Consider the following 21,435-nt stretch of genomic DNA (forward strand, 5'->3'; position numbering starts at 1 on the left):
GCATATAAAACACAATTCATAACTCGGATTAGTGGCAAACGACCGGCAATACTCAGCCGAACACGAAGACGACAAAACCAAACAGCGACGGACAATTCGCATCTTAACTCGGAGAAGCGGTAAACGGCTTTGTTCTGCAGCACCTAGACAGTGCACTGCTCTCCCGTGATCAGTTGAATTTAACAGTTCACTATGGTTGTCCACGGCCAGTAATCAATATCTCTCAGGTGTTGAGGCACAAACTATGTCGTGCATGTTAAATTGGTCTTTCAGATTCCTGCCCCTGTTTTTCTTCCATTGCTAATTTCATTCTGGTTGCCAATGGGGAAAGCGGTGAGAGTAATGGCAATAGTACTCGATTGTTTGGTTAAATGCTGGCAGGAGATGTTTGGAAGTGGGCTACCTATCGTCGTAACCTTGCGGAGCTGCTTCACTACGTCCAGCACAAGCGTCCTATTTCAAATCCAGCCCGTTTCCCCCTGAGTAGAGATGCTGGACCAACAACTTTCGTATCTGCTTTAGCCACTTAGTTTGATCGCCAGTATTACGTTTCTTTTCTGATAATGACTTCGGCATTCAAATATATTCATAATCAGTAGAGATTTTACTCAATGCTTCCATGTCGCTACAAACGAGTCTACTTCTTATCACTCTCTCCTTTCTTTAACAAGCCTTCTAAAACTGATTCAAATGCATCATTCTCACCTGATACTCTATTACATCATGGTCATTAGATAGTCACACAATGCCTACTAACATTATGTAACAATATGTTCTGATATCTAGTTACAGCGTGACCATTGATTGCAGGGCATCACCACTGATAGCGGCATTGTGCTGAAGAGCATTTTTTTATATATAAAGGGGATATTGATACGGTTTTATGGCCATGAATCTTGTTTCCGTTGTGTCCATCATGACGTTGGACAAGCAATGAATTTACCAGTATATTTGAAGATGGTTCTAAATAAGCAGTGACATTCTTTGTGTGAGAGTTTGTGGGACCGAATGTGATGACATAACAACATTGCAGTATTGGTGGAACTGGACAGGCAGAGACATTATCCATGTTGTCGGTGGTGTGTCAGAATAAACATTGATAACACCATGTGGTCTCTGATATCCCTATGGTCTGTGACAGTCCTGTTCATTACTGGGAAAGGAGGGAAAATAATCCCAATGGCCTCCTCAGCCCAGAAAGGGAATAAAATTATCGATCTCGTAAATGTAATCCTTCTCAACGTATCTATCTGTATATCTATCTATTAATGCAGATATCGGTCTACTTAAATGCACACATTGGCAATAAACTGAAAAAAAGAAACTTTCTTTGAAAGAGCCACGAGTGACGATTTCTATGGAGAATTCCTCGGCTGCAGCGGTAGCCATGACGCCTTATTTTTCTTGTTCTGACTTCGCTCTCCATGAAGCGTTGCTGAACCGCCTTCCTGGGTGTTGGATTTGTAGTTGATCTCATCCGCCGAGTCCAGGAAGTGGCTTCACATGCTGGGGTAGCAAATCCCTAACCCATGGGAGTTCCAGTCTGGCGGCTAACCTCACCTATTTAGGCCGCCTGTCGAAACGCCGGACCAGGGATTGCCACTGTCGGAGGCAAACAGTTACCTGGAGCCACCGGTAAAAGCTGGGTGTCAGGAGAGAGCGAAAAGTGGATGAGCGGCAGCTGGTAGAGTCCGACAAGCCCGTCACCAGAGATGCAAAGAAGACACTGTCTACAACATTTTAAAATGACAGGTCTTGGAGATTTTATTTTGGCATGAAACTTGAGCTGCTAATTATAGAAATATTAATTATTGATCTCTTTCATAGCATGTATAACGTGCTCTAAATAAGTATCAAATCTGATCGTTGGCAGAACACAATGGCACTCTGTTAACGGCAGGGAGTTTTTAAGCGGGTAAAATGAAGCAAATGTATATGTGTTCATGAGGGTGGAAGACCCACGTTTCACTGAGCCATTGGTAATTCAATACTGGCTGTAGTCGATGATATTTAGCGTAATACATGTATAAGATATTTATTTGACCATTCCAAACTCCACATTTTCTGGACGACAATGACATTCACCGGAGTCACAGCACTTGAAATTTCGTTGCAGAGTTGGCGGAACAACACTTGCTAGCACGTAGGCCCGTGTTCTAAGCTACCTCCCATTGAAGATCCAGAAAAAAACATCCGAACAGGCTTGAAATTTGGTGCAGTTTCCTTCATTCTCATTTACTTCAGATAGTAATCGTCATTATTTTGCAGGGGTTTTCATTGCATTTCCACAATATTTGCCTGACCTGCGATTGACAGAATGACATTATTACCCTGAAACGTAAGTATTTCTCGACATGAACATTTCACTTTCTGGAGAATTTACCCTTAACTTCTTCCAGCGTCACAGAAACATAGAAACATCGTAAACCTACAGCACAATACAAAGCTCTGCAGAACATGTCCTTACATGAAAAAAATACCTTGAGTTACCCATAACCTGTTTATCGGAGCTCCATGTACCTGTCCAGGAGTCTCTTAAAATACCTTATCGTATCCACCTCCACTACCGTGGCCGACAGCCCATTCCTTACACTCACCACTCTCTGCGAAAATAATTTACCCCTGAGATCTCCTCTCAACCTACTTCCAAACACATTATAACTTTGCTCACGCCTGCGAGCCATCTCAGCCCTTGGAAGAAGCCTCTGACTATTCATAGGATCAATGCCTCTCATCCTTATACAACTCTATCAGGTCACGTCTCATCCTCCGTCGCTCCAAGTAAAAAAGGCCGAGTTCAATTAACCTGTACTCATAAGGCATGTTCCCTAATCCAGGCAAAAATTCGTAAATCTCCTCCACACAGTTTCTTTGGTTTCCACATCCTTCCAGCTTTCCTCCTCTGTAAATTCATCCGTCTTCAACGGGAATCTTAACACGATACAATTCCCTACACGGCCCCCTGTCCGTCCCGCGGTTGCCGCAGGTATTATGTCACTCCCTTGTTCACTATCCCTCCCTACTGATCTCCATTCCGGCACCAATCACTGCAAGCGTTACAAGTGACCTACCTGCAGGTACACGTCGTCCCTCATTCCACATCGGTGAGACTCAATATTCTTTCCGGTATCGCATTGTGGAACACTATCACTTTGCATTCACCCTCCAAAATCGATGCTTTTTGATTTAGCGAATGAGCTTGTAAACATACCCCTGAGTTCCTATCCAGATAGATCCGCGTCCGGTCTATAGGAATGGAGATCAGTGAATACCAAGTAGATTAGCAAACCGAGTTTCGAACTGCCTTGATGAATAGATTCACGTTGCAGACTTGCTTTGTAAATCGCCTCTTAAAATATCCTACTTTTTTGTCCACAGACGAGGCGGAGGAAGAGTATGATGGGATATACCACACTTTATTCTTCAGCAAGCCAATGCGAATGTTGATGCCATCCAGCAAAGGACCCCGCTTCATCACATTTCATTCTGCAGTGTGTACGTGGACAGTGCTCGTCCAGGCAGCACCTCCAGTGTCTGAGCATTGACCACAGTTGCAGGGGAACTCGCCATCTCAGAGTCCCCGTGAGAGTCAGAAAACTGCATTGCCGAGAAAAAAAAGTCTCCGTCCGTCACTGTTCTTCTCTCCCTCTTCCCATTCGCTTCTTGAAAGACTGCAATCCTGTAGAAGTTAATCATTGCCATCGCAGGAGCGATTGGAGACCGATAATAAATGATACCTTGGTAACAACACACATATCGGAGAAATCAACAAAACTAGTGCGACGGTGAATATATTGATCAATGAACGGGATGTAGTGATTCATGGCGCAGTGCACAATAAAATGACGGAGTAGGATCTGAAAGGAATTGCTATCGCAGCAAATGACAACTGTTTCCGAGTTCCTGATAGAACATAAATTACAAGAAAAAAGGTGAATCACACGGCGAGGCTAGCATAGTCAGCCTCACAAATTGTATTCAAAGTGTGAGAGGAAAAGATATTTGAGAAATTCCCAGTGAAGCCGAGGGTCACACATGAGTACGAGTTCCACAATGGATACAGAGTGGTGAGTCAGCCCACGGTGATGATATCAGCTCCACGATGGATACAGACAGTCGTATTATCCTCCGGTGATACCTGATCCGCAGATCGCACATCGATACCAGTTCCACGATAGATAAGACGTGAGAGTGCACGTTTCACAGTGAATGCAGAATGGTGAGACTCTGTTTATCCAATAAACTGAGGGCCGTTCATAAGAACGAGTTCCACAATAGGCAAAGAGTAGTTTGTACAACAAACGAAGAAGGAAATCAGCTTGAGAAGTGAGCTTGGACACACCCCACTGTTCTGCTCATAATTAGATTCGTGACGAAAATAAGAAGACACTGAATGGAGTAATGGGACAGAGATAGTCAAGAAGCCACAGATTATTACTACAGAGAAATAGGCTCTGCCGTTCATCTAGGTCATCCCTCTGTGATCCTCCGCCTCGCCCCATATATCTGCACCCTCCGTCCCACTCTCATCCACGTACCTACACAACCTTCACTGAAATGCTACAGTTGAATCCACATCTACCAGTAACGCTTGCAGTTCCTTCCACACCCGCTCGATCCTCTGAGTGAATAACTTCTGCCACAGTACCTGTCTAAAAGACTCTTAAAAAGATCCTGTTGTATCTGTTTGCACCAACGCCACCAGCACTGCATTCCACGAGCATACCCCTGATATATCCACTGTACCAATTTCCAAGCACATTAATACTATCAGCACCGATAAGCATAAAGATACTGATGTGGAAAACCGCAGAAAATCTATGATTTTGTTGTTTGCAATTTCAGCTAATTTCATATTACTTTGGATGCCCTCTACAGTTCGTGCCATGAAATGGCAAACGGAAAATTACTATTACCTGGACAGATATTTGAGTTCCCCGGCAGATATACTACAACAATTTGGATACATGTTGGAAACTCTCAGTGTGTGCACCAATACGTGTGTCTATACACTGACACAGAGGAAATTCAGGCAAGAGCTGAAAGATGGAATAAAGTGTATATTTACGTTAAATGGTCATCTGTGTAGATAACGTCCACTCAAATTGCAATTCAGCGGAGTTTTAGAATATAACAGTTGGAATAAATCATAAGATTTGGCAAATATGCCAAAAATCCAAAACAATTTTTGCCTGGTCCTCCTGAAATAAATAAATTCCAAACTATCACAGAGACTTGACAATCATCCTGGAAACGGTACCACAGATGCCAGGACCACCAGGCTCCGGGACTGCGTTCCCCCCCCCCCACCCCCAGGCCATCAGACTGATTAACTCACGCTGATTTGAGTGTATTTCTCTGTTACACATTTTTTCCCAGTGGAACCTTGCAACTCAAGATCAGCATTCCAAAATATTCAGCAGCATCCTTTGTTGCTTTCCGAACGAGTCAATCTCCCAGAAAGCGAATTTCAATTCTCAATTCATGTACGCACAGATTGGTCTCATGTAAATTTATCTTTGAACAGCGGACTTGTCGTTCCCGGAATAGATACATTGATATCTCAATCATTTTAAGCTTGGGGATGGGGAAAACGTGTTCCCCTCTGAAATCAGTACCACAGCAAACAAACACCAGAACGCAATCGAAATACGCAGGTAAGGGATTTATTTCAACCAATGAAGCAGGCATTTGCAGACAGTGAGATCCTTTTGTGAATGAAAAGTTTAATTCAAACATCCTTTCAATGAAATGCTAACAATCAGATAGCTGCCTTCCCTTCCTTCACGCACGCATTACCTCTATTTCTCTTTCAAATGAACTCACAAATGTCCGGTCCTTGAGCAATATTTTACATTCTCAGTCCATTCACACTTTGAACTATCGCAGAACGTTTAAGTGTTGAACAGTGAACAAATATCTGTGGTTAGAATCATACAGCATTTAAGACATCCTTTCGAGTCTAAAGCAAAGTGCGGCTGGATCGTCCGCAAATCATTCTTCAACGTTTCTAAAAGATGACGTCACCGCATCACCAAATCTCCAACGGCTTCAACGTTTACTCACCTCCAATCACTGACCAATGATAAGATTGAGATGATATGAACGTTTTGTTGTATATTATCAGTTGTAATAAACCCCGTCATCACCGTTAAAGTAACAGATTTGTAACTGAAGCTGGAGGCCGCAGCTGACGTCGCGAAGGATGAATGGAAGCATTAAGAAATCAATGCAATGATTTATAAACGTGATTCGGAAATCCATACCGGCAAGGAAAACCAACACAGACCATCGTGCAAAGTAGTTTCCAAGTAGTTACTGAAAACGAATATTACGTAGGAATGGAAATAAGAATATAGCATGCATCAAATTTTCGAAGCAAGCATTGCCCACTGCGCCTGCTTAAAAAATCGGAAATCCGAATGAGAGTAAGCAGTGGGTGGAAACTTCTCCCGCTAACACAACAAAGACCAGAGTAAAAATCCTATTGGAAAGGATATTCACTTGCTGGGAACTACACCAGAGTATCAAACCGGAGCAAAGCACGCATTTCACTGCCCAGGTAACGCAAGATGTCATGGCTTTTTTAGGGATCACACAGAGATATCACATACCCTATAGACTACAGTCCATTGGAACTGTGGAAAGGATAAATCGAACACCAAAGAATATGATTGCCAAAATGGTGCAACAACATGAAGCAGGGCAGGTAGTTTTGCCTTTTGCGATGATATTAAGGAAAACGGTGGCAGCTTCAACAGGCTACACCCCTTATAAACTCGTGATAGGAAGAGACATGGGAGGTTCAGAGGTGTTGTTCGAATTGTGTGTGTTGCTTTGGATTTCCAGCATCAGCAGATGTTTTCGTGCTTTTATACATCAGCAACGTGGCCATTTGTCCGTTGCTAACACGACGTTAATTAGTCCATTGTGTGTCTGTTCGGATCTGTGTTTTTGTTTGTGTGTGTGTGTATATGGGTGCGTGTGTGCGCTCGCGCGCGTGCTTGTTTGTGTGTGTGTGCGTGTGTGTGTGTGTGTGTGTGTGTGTGTGTGTGTGTGTGTGTGTGTGTGTGTGTGTGTGTGTGTGTGTGTGTGTGTGTGTGTGTGCGTGTGTGTGTGTTCATGTTTATTTGTGGCCAGGAAGGTCTTGAAGCATTGAAGGCCATTTCAAATTAGGAAACCACAAGGGCAGAAGTTCGATGGTGGTGCACGTCGTTTATATATGTAACAAAGCCCTGAAATCTGTAAATGTGGCTGCTCCGTAATGAAGTCAGTCTTCCTCATTAGGGCTCCTGAATTATTTCCACTATATGAATCACTGCTGAGATAATGTCCAACAATTTTTGTGTAGTTGTCTTCAATCGGCCGAATGCTTATATCAGAGTCAATGGTGTTGAATTAGTTTGTTTCTTCAAGTAACTGTAACTAAGGAAGTTAGTCAGCGGTGCAACCATATCTCAGGAGACCGATACTTTGTGTAAATCAGGACCGCTTTGACTAAATCACCTCAAAGTGTCTTCCCCAGCTGTGAATTCGGGAGTAACAGAATTTATATATTCCCCCTGAAATGGTGTATCCATTCATCTGGCGGGTATAGGACGTTTCCTGTCCTTTTATTTCACCCTTTGGAACTCCCGGTAAACAGCAGTGTCATCTGTCGTTGGAGGGATTTGAAGTTTAATTCCAATGTTGTGATTGCTTCTGTCGCTGCTTTCCACTGTCACCTGTCCAGTCCCGGTGTCCTGGATTTCAGGAATGGAATGGAGACACCGGGAATGTGTATCCTGTGATCTGGATCGAAAACAAACTGCTGCAGTAGTTTAGCGAATCGGCTAACATCTTCCAGCTGTTTGTATTCAATTATGCGATGTTCGGGTTTCTGTGCTCTTTGGTCTTTTTGCAGCTGCACTGTATTTAGGAATATTGGGTTTACACAGCCCGCTGAGATGAAACGAGTTGTTTGTCTGCAGTTGTACTTGAGCGGTTGTAAATGAAACCATCTTTTGGTACTAGGAAGTTAGTAAATGTGAAGAGTTTTATTTTTCTCAACTTGCTGCTCCCTGTCTCTCTTCCAGCAAACTTGGTGGCGATTGAGATCCTGCTTCGGGGAAAGTGCGGTCTCTCCAAATGTGTCACTCGCTACATGCTGGGAATGGCAGCGGCCGATCTCCTGGTCGTTACCTCCGATCCGCTGCTGGAGTGGACTGCATCGTTTTATTTTCCCCGGTCATTCCTTTTCATCATTCCTGTGTCCAGTCTCAGTGGATGGTTGGTTTTAGCGAGCACGGTGATCTCTGTCTGGCTGACTGTTACTTTCACCGTCGATCGATTTGAGGCTATTTGCTGTGAGAAGCTGAAAGCAAAATATTGCACCGAGAGAACGGCGGCTGTGGTTATCGGGACAGTGAGTATGCTGGCCTGTTTGGAGAGTGTCCCCTGGGGCTTTGTATACGAGCCTTTGGTAATAATTGATGGTGTTCCCTGGGATTGAGCTCTTCCATCGTTTCGAAATCTGTCCCGCATGGGCAGCATTTCAGTTGTTTCGCACCATTTTAACCCCTTGTGTCCCATTCTTTCTGATATTGTTGTTCAATATTCAGACTGTCAGGCGGATTCTCTCGGCCACTCGAGCGCATAGGGGGCTCCATTGTCAAAAGAGTGGAGAAAATGACAGGGTCGGGGGGTTGAGAACTGAAGCAAATCCACCACTTTGTCCTTCAGCATATCCTGTAGTTTCATATTGTTGTGGGTAACACGGGTGGCATTTTATATCTATCAACGGATTTCAAAGAGTTTTGTTCATTCTGTCACGGATGCTCGTGACATCACAGAAGAGACTTCAGCAATGCTGCAGGTTCTCAGTTTCTGCACCAAAACTACTACTTACTCAGAACAAATTCCGAGAGGAACTAAACAACGTGGTGAAATACCCATTGAATCGGATTTTTATGAAGAGTTCGAAAACGAACAATGAGATGAACGGAGATACAAAGCAAACATGAGAAAAGTTTCAGATCCACGAAACACAAAAACAACACACACAGACAATAGACAATAGACAATAGGTGCAGAAGTAGACCATTTGGCCCATCGAGTCTGCACCGCCATTCTGAGATCATGGCTGATCATTCACTATCAATACCCAGTCCCTGCCTTGTCCCCATATCCCTTGATTCCCCTATCCATCAGATATCTATCCAGCTCCTTCTTGAAAGCATCCAGAGAATTGGCCTCCACCGTCTTCCGAGGCAGTGCATTCCACACCTCCACAACTCTCTGGGAGAAGAAGCTCTTCCTCAACTCTGTTTTAAATAACTGACCTCTTATTCTCAATCCATGCTGTCTGGTACTGGACTCTCCCAACATCTGGAACATATTTCCTGCCTCAATCCTATCAAATCCTTTAATTATCTTAAACGTTTCAATCAGATCCCCTCTCAATCTGCTCAATTCTAGCGTGTACAAGCCCAATCTCTCCAATCTCTCTGCGTAAGACAGCCCTGCCATCCCAGGAATCAACCTAGTGAATCTACGCTGCACTTCCTCAATTGCCAGAATGTCCTTCCTTAAACCTGGAGACCAAAACTGTACACAATATTCCAGGCGTGGTCTCACCAGGGCCCTGTACAAATGAAAAAGGACATCCTTGCTCTTGTACTCAATTCCCCTTGTAACAAAGGCCAACATTCCATTTGCCCTCTTCACTGCCTGTTGCACTTGCTCATTCACCTTCATTGACCAGTGAACTAGGACTCCTAGGTCTCTTTGCATTTCTCCCTTACCTAACTCGACGCCGTTCAGACAATACTCTGCCCTCTTGTTCCAGCTTCCAAAGTGGATAACTTCACATTTATTCACATTGAATGACATCTGCCAAGTATCTGCCCACTCACTCAGCCTATCCAAGTCTCTCTGTATTCTCCTAACGTCCTCTTCGCATGTCACACTGCCACCCAGTTTAGTAACGTCAGCAAACTTGCTGATATAGTTTTCAATGCCCTCATCTAAATCATTGACATAAATCGTAAAGAGCTGTGGTCCCAATACAGAGCCCTGTGGTACCCCACTAGTCACCTCCATCCAGTCTGAGAAACACCCATTCACTGTTACCCTTTGCTTTCTATCTGCCAACCAGTTTTCTATCCATGTTGAAACCGTGCCCCCAATGCCATGAGCTCTGATTTTACTCACCAATCTCCTATGTGGCACCTTATCGAATGACTTCTGAAAATCTAGGTACACAACATCTACTGGCTTACCCTCGTCTAACATCCGTGTTACACCCTCTAAAAACTCCAACAGATTAGTCAAGCATGATTTGCCCTTGGTAAATCCATGCTGGCTCGGCCTAATCCTATTTCTGCCATCTAGATGTGCCACTATTTCGTCCTTAATAATGGACTCAAGCATCTTCCCCACGACTGACGTTAGGCTAACGGGGCGATAGTTCTCCGTTTTCTCCTTCCCTCCCTTTTTGAAAAGTGGGACAACATTAGCCACTCTCCAATCTTCAGGAACTGATCCTGAATCTAAGGAACATTGGAAAATGATTACCAATGCATCCGCAATTTCCTGAGCCACCTCTTTTAGAACACTCGGATGCAGACCATCTGGACCCGGGGATTTATTAGCCTTCAGTCCTACCAGTCTACTCATCACAGTTTTTTTCCTAATGTCAATCTGTCTCAATTCCTCTGATATCTTATGACCCTGGCCCATCCATACATCTGGGAGATTGCTTGTGTCCTCCCTGGTGAAGACAGATCTAAAATGCATTAAATTCTGTTGCCATTTCCCTGTTTCCCATAACAATTTCTCCCAATTCATTCTTCAGGGGGTCAACATTGTTCTTAACTATCTTCTTTCTCTTCACAGAGCGAAAAAAGCTTTTGCTATCGTTTTATATTCCTAGCTAGACTGAGCTCATACCTGATTTTTTCTCTCCGTATTGCTTTTTTAGTTAAGATCTGCTGTTCCTTAAAACTTTCCCAATCATCTGTATTCCCACTCATCTTAGCCCTGTCATACTTCTTTTTCTTTAATGCTATACAATCTCTGACTTCCTTCGTCAACCACTGTGGCCCCTTCCCCCTCGTTGAATCCTTCCTTCTCATTGGAATGAACTGCATTTGCATCTTTTGTATTATGCCCAAGAATATCTGCCACTGCTGATCCACTGTCTTTCCTGCCAGGGCATCCGCCCATTTAACATTGGCCAGCTCATCCCTCATGGCTCCGTAATCTCCTTTATTTAATTGCAACACTGACACCTCTGATCTGCCCCTATCCCTCTCAAATTGTAGATAAAAACATCATGTTATGATCACTACTTCCTAATGGCTCCTTTACTTCAAGATCACTTATCAATTCCTGTTCATTACACATCACCAAGTCCAAAATAGCCTCGTTCCTGGTTGGCTCAAGCACAAGCTGTTCCAAAAATACATCCCTTAGACACTCCACAAACTCCCTATCCTGGGGTCCAGCACCTACCTGATTCTCCCAGTCCACCTGCATGTTGAAATCTCCCATAACGACTGCATTACCTTTAGCACATGCCAATGTTAACTCCCTAATCAACGTACCCAATATCCACGCTACTGTTTGGGGGCCTGTACACAACACCCATTAGGGTCTTTTTACCCTTACTGTTCCTCAGCTCAATCCACACAGACTCTACTTCCCCTATTCCCAAGTCACCTCTTGCTAAGGACTGAATTTCATTCCTCATCAACTTGGCCACCCCACCCCCTCTTCCCATATTTCTGTCTCTACGATAGCACGTATACCCCGGTACACTCAATTCCCAGGCCTGATCCCCTTGCAGCCATGTCTCCGTTATCCCAACAAAATCGGAGTTCCCCATTTTCATCTGAGCTTCAAGCTCATCTGTCTTATTTCTGACACTACGCGCATTCAAGTATAGAATTCTTAGCCCATTCCTCCTCTCTTTGCTTAAAACACTGTCTACTGTACCTAACCCAGCTCCTTGAACGTCCATCGGGCAAATTCCACCCTGAATTTTGATGACCTTCTCAAGATCACCCAAACCTTGTACACATTTAACCCCATGCACCTTCTGACCACCTCTCTGGATCTGGATCCCTGCCCCCTGCAAATCTAGTTTAAACCCCCCCGAGCAGCACTGGCAAATACTCTTGCAACAATGTTAGTACCCCTCCGGTTCAGATGTAGACCATCCCTTCGAAACAGATCCCAATGTCCCTGGAACAAAGACCAATTATCCAAAAATCTGAACCCTTCCTTCTTGCACCATGCTCTCAGCCTCGTATTAATGTGCATAATCATTCTATTCTTCGCCTCACTCGCACGTGGCACAGGTAGCAATCCCGAGATTGTCACCCTGGAGGTCCTGCCTTTCAGCTTCACTCCTAACTCCCTGAACTCTCTAAGCAGGACCCCCTCACTCACCTTACCTACATCATTGGTCCCTACATGGACCACTACATTTGGGTTCATGCCCTCACTCTCAAGAATAGCCTGCACCCGATCTGAGATGTCCCGGACCTTGGCACCAGGGAGGCAACATACCATCCGAGACTCCCGATCTGCCCCACAAAATCTCCTATCTGCCCCCCTAACTATAGAGTCCACTAAAACTATCGCTCTCTTCTCTTCCCTCCTCCCCTTTCTAGTTGAGAGTTCAACCTCTGTGCCAGAGGCAGGACCACTACAACTCATTCCTGGTAGGTCATCCCCATTATCAGTACTTATTGTTAATGGGAATGGCCGCAGGGGCGCTCTGCTCTCTCTGCCTGCTCCCCCTGCCTCTCTGGACCGTCACCCATCTGCCTACTTCTTGGTTTTTTGGTGTGACTACCTCCTGATAACTCCTATCTATCTCAGCCTCCACCTCCCGAATGATCCGTAGTTCATCCAGCTCCTGCTCCAACTCCCTAACTCGGTCTGATGGGAGCTGCAGCTGGACGCACCTTTTGCAGGTGTGGTCATCAGGGACAACTGTGTTGTCCCTGACCTCCCACATACTGCATACAGAGCACACCACTGCTCTGACTGTCTCCCCCATACCTGAACTGGATTAATAGAATAAGTCTAAAAAGCACCTAGTGACCTTACCTTCTTCCCCTCAGCGAGCAATCACACAAGCTTACCGAAATCCCCTTACGCCGAAGCCCACTTAGCCAAAGCCCAGGACTCTGCTTCCACGGACTTCCACAGAGTCCTGATGAAGGGTGTATGTCTCTGTTTACTCGTTTCCATCGATTTTACCTTTGCACAGATTCTCCCTCCCTTAATAAATTGAACGTTCAAGCGAGCCTGTTACCCCTGCTTCTAGGTTTTGACAACATTGCCTCATCCCTGAGTAAAATACCGTCTGTATCTAACACTCCTGCTCCCGTCATGACCCGTTCTTATCTGCACTCTCTTTTCCTCAACCTTCCCTACCTGTAGGTTCACAGTCCCTCTGCCACGTTCAACTGTCCTCCAGATAGAGAACGTTAACTGAGTTTTAGAATAGCAGGCACCATACGGTAAGAATGCAGATCATTACTGCAGCCGCTGCCAGAGCGGGAGGATGCACGGCTTCACAACATCTAGCACGATACCGTAAAGGCACAAACCTTTATAACTGCCGTCAGCATTGCTGTAAGGAGACAGGCCTTTACAACAGATGGACACACAATACTAGAATTTTAACTACTTTACAACTTAAACAAAATACCATCAACTATTGTTCGCGATAGGGAGAGAGCACATCTGTGCTTGAGCGCCAGGAGGGCGCGCAACAGTGAGCCGAAGTCAAAGACAGCAGGCGAGTGATAGCGAGAGAGAGGCAGATACAACTAACTCTATCAGGAAGGGGGTATGACAATATTCTCAGACGTGTGGATAACAAGGAGGAGGAGATTTCAGGACAACGAACAGTAAGTTGGATAAATCCTCTGGGGGATATCGTCAATGAGGCATCCGACGCACATGCAGGCAACCATGCAGTAAAAAATTGTCATCATGGTCAGGGCACACATAGTGAGCTGAGGGGACCAACCCAATCTCTAAAGCAATCTCTTTCTTCGCCTCTTCCCCCAGTCAGTCTTCCGGGACCCCAACCCTGGACTCTCGCTCCCAGTCTCTCTCGCTCTCTCCAGTGTCTATTTCCCATCCCAATCACCGCAATCCCTCTCTCTCCTCTGTCTCTTTCTTTCAGTTTTATTCCCCGTTTTCCCCACGTCTCTCTCCTCGATTCTCATTCTCCCAGCAGCTTTCTCCAGCATCGCTCTCTCCCCCTCCCTCTCAGCCCACTCTTCTTTCATTCTCTCTCCCTCCATCTCTCACCATGCCCTTCATGCTCCTCTAGTCTCTTTCCCTCCTACTCTCCTCGTCCCTCTTTCCCGTCTATAACTCACTGAATCTTTCGCCGTCAGACTTTGATAATCACGGGTAGTGATGAGCATTTAAAAAACACAGTAGGTTTTCTTAATTTTCATCTTTTCATAAACACTCTTGTTCTGCAAGGAATTAGAGATGGTGAGGACACGAAATTCATTTTCAGTTGCAGCGACTTAGGCAGATTGACTGGTGACGTCACAGAGGCATCCCTGGCGGTCGCTCGTCTCCGGCGGCCTGGCCAAGGCTGTGTCTTCAGATTTTCCCACCCTTCCTAAATGAACTGCACTGGGCACAGAGGTATTGTCACAACGATGTTTCCATGATGCATACATGGTTCCTGTGGAGTTACTCTTCCGATGGCCCAATTCAATCGGGAGCAAGAGAGGAGGCAATTTACAGGCCTGTGAGTGCGATTAGAAAGGGTCGTTCGAGGGCTTTCCGCTTTTGTCCTGCGGCCCAGTTGAATTGGGACGTAGAGTGGAGGCTGCTCTCGGGACCGTGAGGGTGACTAAGAATAAAGCTGCTCTCACGTTTTTGCGGGGTTTGCTTGCTGCCAATTAGAAAGTGAAAAAATATATAATAAAGCAGGGACACGCCGAAAGGCCATTTTGTGATTGGGCCAGTGCTGTTCATACGTCCCTCCCCACTGATCTCCCTTCTGGCACTTATCTTTGTAAGCAGAACAAGCGCTACAGCTGGCCTTAACAATTAGGGTCCCAAACTGCCCTTCCAGGTCAGGCGACATTCTGCACGTGCTTCCAGTGTGGCCTTCTGTAAGTCGGTTCGCGAGCACCTACGCTCTGTCTGCCTGAACCAGCGGGATCTCCCAATTGAATTCTACTTCCCATTCCCAATCCGATATACCCATCCATGGTCTCCTCAACTGTCGAGATCAGGTCACGGAGGAACAACACCTTATAATCCGTTTTGGTTGCCTCCGAGTTGAACGTCGATTTTTCAAGCACCCACTTCAACATTCCCATGAACTTACCCCTCTCGTATGTTATATTCTTGACCGCCTGTCCCCTTCCTCTGCTGCTCCTCCTCCACCCATTTTTTTCTTTCTCCCATGGCCTCCGGTCTCTTTCACCAATCAAATTCCCAGCTATTGGCTTCATCCAGCTTTCATCTATCGCCTGGCGTTTCTCTCTACTCTTTCCGCACCTTTCAAATCCAGTCCTCAGCCTTTATTCTCCAGTCCAGCCGAAGGTCTCCGGCCCGAAACGTCAGCTACTTTTATTTTCCTTAGATGCTGCCGGATCTGCTGAGATTCTCCAGCATTTCGTGTGAGTCTTGCTCGGATTTCCAATATCTTCAGGGGTCCTCTTTTTGGAGTGGAGAGGATTCATCGAGAACAAGCTTCATTCTTCATTCTTTCTCTGTTAGTGCGGATTATCCCCGTCAGTTTTTGTTCTCTTTTTCGGAGATGTTGATAGTCCGCAATTATCTTCCGGAAAATCAGGTCTTCAGCAGGTGCACCAAGCTGTATTTCTTCGTGCAAATCAATAAGGAACTGAAATTTCAGCTGGATGATCATCGGTTGATAAGGGACACTGAGGAGGTGATAGATAATGGCTGCAAGGAGGTGAGCACCCCAAAGTTTCAGGATGCATGCACCTGAGTGAGTGTCAGGAAGTGGAAAGGAAATGAGCAGGCAGTGACCTCCCTCGGGTTCAGGTATAACCCACCCCTTTTGTAGAAGAGATACCAATGATCCAGAGATTTAAACTGCAGCTTAATATCAAGAAAATGAATCTCGGGGTTGTACATGTTGTCAGATATTTACTTTGATAGTGCATTTGCTTTGAACTTTTACTTTGAAAAGAGAAATAATTTATGTTTCAACGTGTTTAGTTCCGCACTGCACAGATCCTCGATGGACACCGGAGGGACCGGCGGCGACGGAGCGCTGAGGTCATAGTTCAGCGGTGATGATAGTGGATCAGTTGTGATTCAGACGTGGAAAATAACTGAGAGGTCAAATGAACTCCTTTAAATTCAATAATCCCGCAGCAAGACAAATCCAGTGAACTGAATGTCCCGAGTTTCTCCATCACTTACTGAGGAGATGTACGTGTAAATGAAATATGACGGATGCAAATTCATCAGAAATGGCTGTAGAGATTTGTGACATATCACTAAATGTATATATGTGTGTGTGTGTGTGTATGTGTGTGTGTATATATATACAATGTCTGAAATACATCTTAGGGAAATATTTGATTGATGATGAACTTCAATAAAAATATATTCCAAAAGAAGATAAATGGAATATGATTGCTGCTGTGATTTGGTCACTGATCCAGGAAGTGAGCAGTCATCTGAAGGGGACGGGCGCTAATATCTTGCTGTCGCCTTTGACCGGTTGTTATCTCTGGGAGTTGATAATCTCAGCACAGGTGTGACTTTGACGATCACTGTAATCGGGTGTAACTGGGTGCACCTGTTGAGGATAGCTTTATTATCGGGATACCCCTGAGAGCAGGCAGCTGGCGCACAGTTAAATCACAAGAAGGGGAATGTCCAGTGTTCAGAAAATGAAATATGCATAACATTTCATGATATTTCACAGCGTCCTTCCTTCTGATGCCTCTTTGTAATACCTCCACAGCGGTCTTTGCCCTGAGCAATTTGAGCAAATTGGAATTTATTGTCTGACAATAAACTGGTTCCAAGGTGAAGAATAAATCAAAGCACCGAGAACAACCGAACAAAACCAAATGCAGGTTGCGAGTCCTCTCGGCAACAGATCGAATTTACTAGAGAAAACTTGGCCGTTGCTATCATGCACTGAATTAATATTTCTGACTCGGAACACATGTTACCAAGACTCATTCATGTAAAATGAGTATTTGCGTGGTTTGAGAAAAGCGTCATGAAACAGTGTAGGGCTCAGGATATAAAGGGTGAAGTTCAGGTTTTGAGTGTTGTGATCTGAACATTGCTCAGGCTGTGTTCACCGACCGTTCGGGTCTATATTCGCTGTAAAGCCGCTGATATCACAGTTCAGCTGTGATCATACAGAATGGAGGAACAGCACTGAGAGGCCCAATGTCCTGATATTAATTCAACAATACAGCAGAACATTCTGACACATAAGACACCCAGTTGATTTAATGTTCAGGAGTTTTCTATCGATCTCTAACGCGGTAGGTGTATGTGTAAAGTAAATGAGATATCAGGTAAATTCACAAGCGCGAAATGGTCGTAATTTGATAGGATTGCGGCTGTGATATGGTCACGTCTTTTCAGTATGTGAGCAGTATGTGAAGGAGAAGGGGGTTCATATTCTGCTATCGACTGTGACCATTAGCTATCTGCGAGGGATAGTAATCTCGGCATGTTTGCAGCCAAACTGGCCCATCACTCTGATGGACCACCAGCGGACACATGCGAAAAGGGGCTTTATAAACGGGCTAACCTTGAAATCAGTGTAGGTATAAGCAATGGGAGTGCAGTTAAGACTGGAGGAACGAAGAATCCAGTGTACATAACAAAATGTGTTCCAAAGGGAAAATATCTGTCCACAGCTCGCAGAGCTCTTCCTTCTGCGTTGCCTGCGCAGTAAACCCACAGCGGTCTTTGACCTGCGCTATCGCTGGAGTTTATAGTCTGGCAATAAACTAGGCCCAAGGTGCATAATAAATCAAAGCGCCGACAACAGCCGAACAGAACCTGGATGCCGGTTCTGATTCCCCTGTGGAGAAGATCAAATTTTCCAGTGTGTTACTAATTGCAATCGTGCATTGAAGTAGTAAGTCGTGCTGGAGCCATATGTTAGAAATACGCATTCAAGCAATGAAAATTATTGTACGGTTCAACATACGCATTGTGGAATAGGATGTGGCGTTATGTTCTGAAAAGCAATCGGTTTATGTTTATGAGCATGTTATCAACTGACCCTTGCTCAGGGTGTGTTCGCTTACACTTAGGGCACATAAAATTCAGCTGCTTCAATTTGCTGCGACCAGACTCAGGAGTTCAACACGAGGTAAGAACAGAGACTATACGGGGAAAAGTCATGGTGTTTCAATGCGCCCACTCGTCACGGCAGTCTGTGTAGTGTTGCTGACAAGTCAATACGGTCTCTAAAATTGCACGCCTTTATGGATCTGTGTTTTTTCTGTATGCGTATTATTTTAGTAATGACAGGGTACAGCTGGCAGTGATATTTAATATAAACCTTCTCCAAGTAAATCCACTGGCTGTTAATAAAAACTTATGGAAGTGAGCGCTTTACTATGTTCTGGACCTAATGAAGTGGACACTGAGTGTATGTTCGGGGCGTTATGCTGCCGCTGCCCGTCCACTTCAATGTTCGGAATGTTACGTGCAAAAATCATTTTCTGCTGCTTTCCTATCACACTGAATCAGCCTGACCGATCTCCTGGATCTCTCTCATTAGCGCGATGTTTGACCCACAGAATCGCCAGACACTGGATTTGATTTTTCTTGCTTGTTTTTCGCACAAATCTCGGTAAATGAAGTGAATACGTGAATGTCCGAGGGGCTGAACAGTTTCTGAGAAACTGGCGCCAACAAACATCCCACGGTCAAAGACACTTGGATCACATTTGTTCCCTATCTTGAAGAGAACCCTCGATATTTGTTGACCATGTCTGCATGACTTTTCTTTTGTTTGTTTTCAGCTGCCGCCACCTGCTTCGCTGGTATATATATCTACCTAATAAATTGGCCACTGGTAGCATTTCCAATCCAGGCAGTCCTCCCCCATCTCGAATATGTGCATTTTTGAGATCGAGACTTAATTATTGCCGATTCCTCTGTTGCCCTGCTTTGAAAAACATAGCAACTGAACGGTCCAATTCTGTGCGGGGCTGGGGCTGTCCGGGTGCGGTGGGTGGAGAAGGGCATCAACTGATAAATTCGTCTTTTTGTTTCTGATTATAAAATGAAAGTAATACTTACTCCGGAGTGCACATTTACCCACAAAACTGGTAACGGACTCAAAGGTATCCGAATGGGGAGACCCATTACAAGGTAGGTTACTGAGAAATATATATATTTTAGTCACAAAACAAGAGATCAGCGAGTGTTGGAAATCCCGAGCAACACACACAAGACTGAGCAGGTCATGTAGCAACCAGGCAGATGAAGAAGCAATCGACGTCCCGATGATACGTCTCGGTCTGAAACGTTGACCGTATGTTCTTCTCCATAGATGCTGTTTGATCTGCTCAGTACCTCCAGAAGTTTGTGTGTGCTTCTCTCTAACTTTCAGTCAAGTTTTTTCTATGAAATATAGTCATTTCACAGTGGCAAAAACAAACAAAGAACTGTTCAATAAGCTTCAGATGTTGCCGAAATATTGTCCGGAGAATTACGCTGACCACACGGGGACTTAAATCTATAATTTCTCTGTTGGGTTGCTTGTGAAGAGAGTCTCCCTTCATTGCTTGTGAACTGCAAGGAGACTTATTCACAGTACGCAACACCACAACAACCATTCCGAGGCAGCGCCCCACCCCTATCCCCACTTCGCGTGTCATCCTGATCCTCTGGTCAGTGATTTTATCAAGGACTGGTGACTGTCACTGAGCAGTCAAAGCGTCCTCTCGGGTGCAACGAAATGAGATAAGCGATGCATACAGGTAGCGCTCCATGTTACTGGTTTTGTACACACCCTAATAAAACGTCGAAATTTGTCGCATTACTGATGTAGAGTGGCATTCATATAGTCTTGTTTAATTTAGTAAGATATATTTTTACAGTCAATTGTAAAAATTTTATTCATTAAATAATTAAAATAAATCTTAAGTAAGGAAAATGCGAAATGTAAACGAGTATACTGGAAGTGTTCGGCAGATTCCGGTAACAGCTGTGGGCAGGTTCAATTCTGATTATAGTTCCTCGACCTGAAATATTAACACACGGTCTGTCTTTTTGAATAATCCCAGCATTTAAAATTGTTTTGAATATATTTTTGTCAATCTTGAATGTAACAATCTGCTGATAACCGGATGAAATGCTCCAATAATTCTTGGTCGCAATTTAGGGGCTGAATTCCAGCCAGTGAAAATATGGTGGTTTAAGGCAAGACAGGATTGAGCCGCTATGCATTGCCTCAAACGAGATATGTAATCGTCGATACTTCATAATTTTTTTAAAAATGGAAGGAACCTCTGAGAAACAGGGTGTTCGAGAAATGTATACAATTTGTCATTGAAATTTATAGATGAGCCGAGGTCAGTGAAAGTGTTTGAGCGCTCGCTGCTGGACCAGATGTCCTTTGAGCACCATAGCGCCACTAGAGGTAGGTGGGCTCAAGAGGTGCGTGTTTCCTTCTCTGGAACTGCAACCTGCATTGACGTTCTGTTGACTTGACAAGCCAGTGTGACACCTGACTCTTGATCCATGCCGCGGGATGGGAAGCTCATCCAGTAATCCGGCCATGGAGTATATTTCAGAAGTTGTATGATTGGTGTGTGCAGGAGGATCAGGCTGCATCATCATTTCATTGGAGAGGACTATGCTTATATGGCTGTATGTTCTTCGGTACGCATATCCGCTTTCTCCATTATACCTAAATTATTTCCTGACCCTACTCCCGGTTTTGTTTCTTGCAGGGAACTACAATCTGTTAACACCTGTCTTCACAATGGCTGATGCAGCTGCCGATGGACGAGAGTCAGTGGAATCAACATCAGAAAAACACCCGGGTACATAGCCATCCTGTCATTACCACCAAAGTGGCCAATCGTATATTTGATATCCATTCTGTCTCTGATAGATATTTCGCTACATCCTAGGTCAGTTTAAATCTGTCGCCAGCGTCTCTTCGAGTCTCACCTTTGCATCCAGACTTAGGTCATACTGAAACATGGATATGTTACATTATTTCCCTCATGAAAATGGCTATTCTGATTTGATCGTGCACTGTTATCAATTCAAGTGGTACCACCTGTCACTTCATCTGGTAAACAATCCATTTATGCCTACTCTATGTACTTCCACCCACCAATTCGTGTCCATATTGTTACTTTATCCACAACCCCTCGTGGTTTACGCTTGCCTGCTTATCTATGCTGTGTTCATTACTGAAAT

General features: G+C 44.6%; 1 protein-coding gene across 1 annotated transcript in view; it reads left to right on the forward strand.

The window, feature by feature from the left end:
- LOC132388816 (NACHT, LRR and PYD domains-containing protein 3-like) overlaps positions 1-21,435 on the forward strand; it is a 71,443-nt gene that overhangs the window by 8,859 nt on the left and 41,149 nt on the right. Inside the window, 5 exon segments of the mRNA XM_059961238.1 lie at positions 15,797-15,955; positions 18,342-18,361; positions 19,020-19,072; positions 20,567-20,644; positions 20,958-21,050. Of these exon segments, the coding sequence (XP_059817221.1) occupies positions 15,797-15,955; positions 18,342-18,361; positions 19,020-19,072; positions 20,567-20,644; positions 20,958-21,050 (403 nt within the window).

Source organism: Hypanus sabinus, unplaced genomic scaffold (genome assembly GCF_030144855.1).
Source record: "Hypanus sabinus isolate sHypSab1 unplaced genomic scaffold, sHypSab1.hap1 scaffold_417, whole genome shotgun sequence".
Lineage (NCBI taxonomy): Eukaryota > Metazoa > Chordata > Chondrichthyes > Myliobatiformes > Dasyatidae > Hypanus > Hypanus sabinus.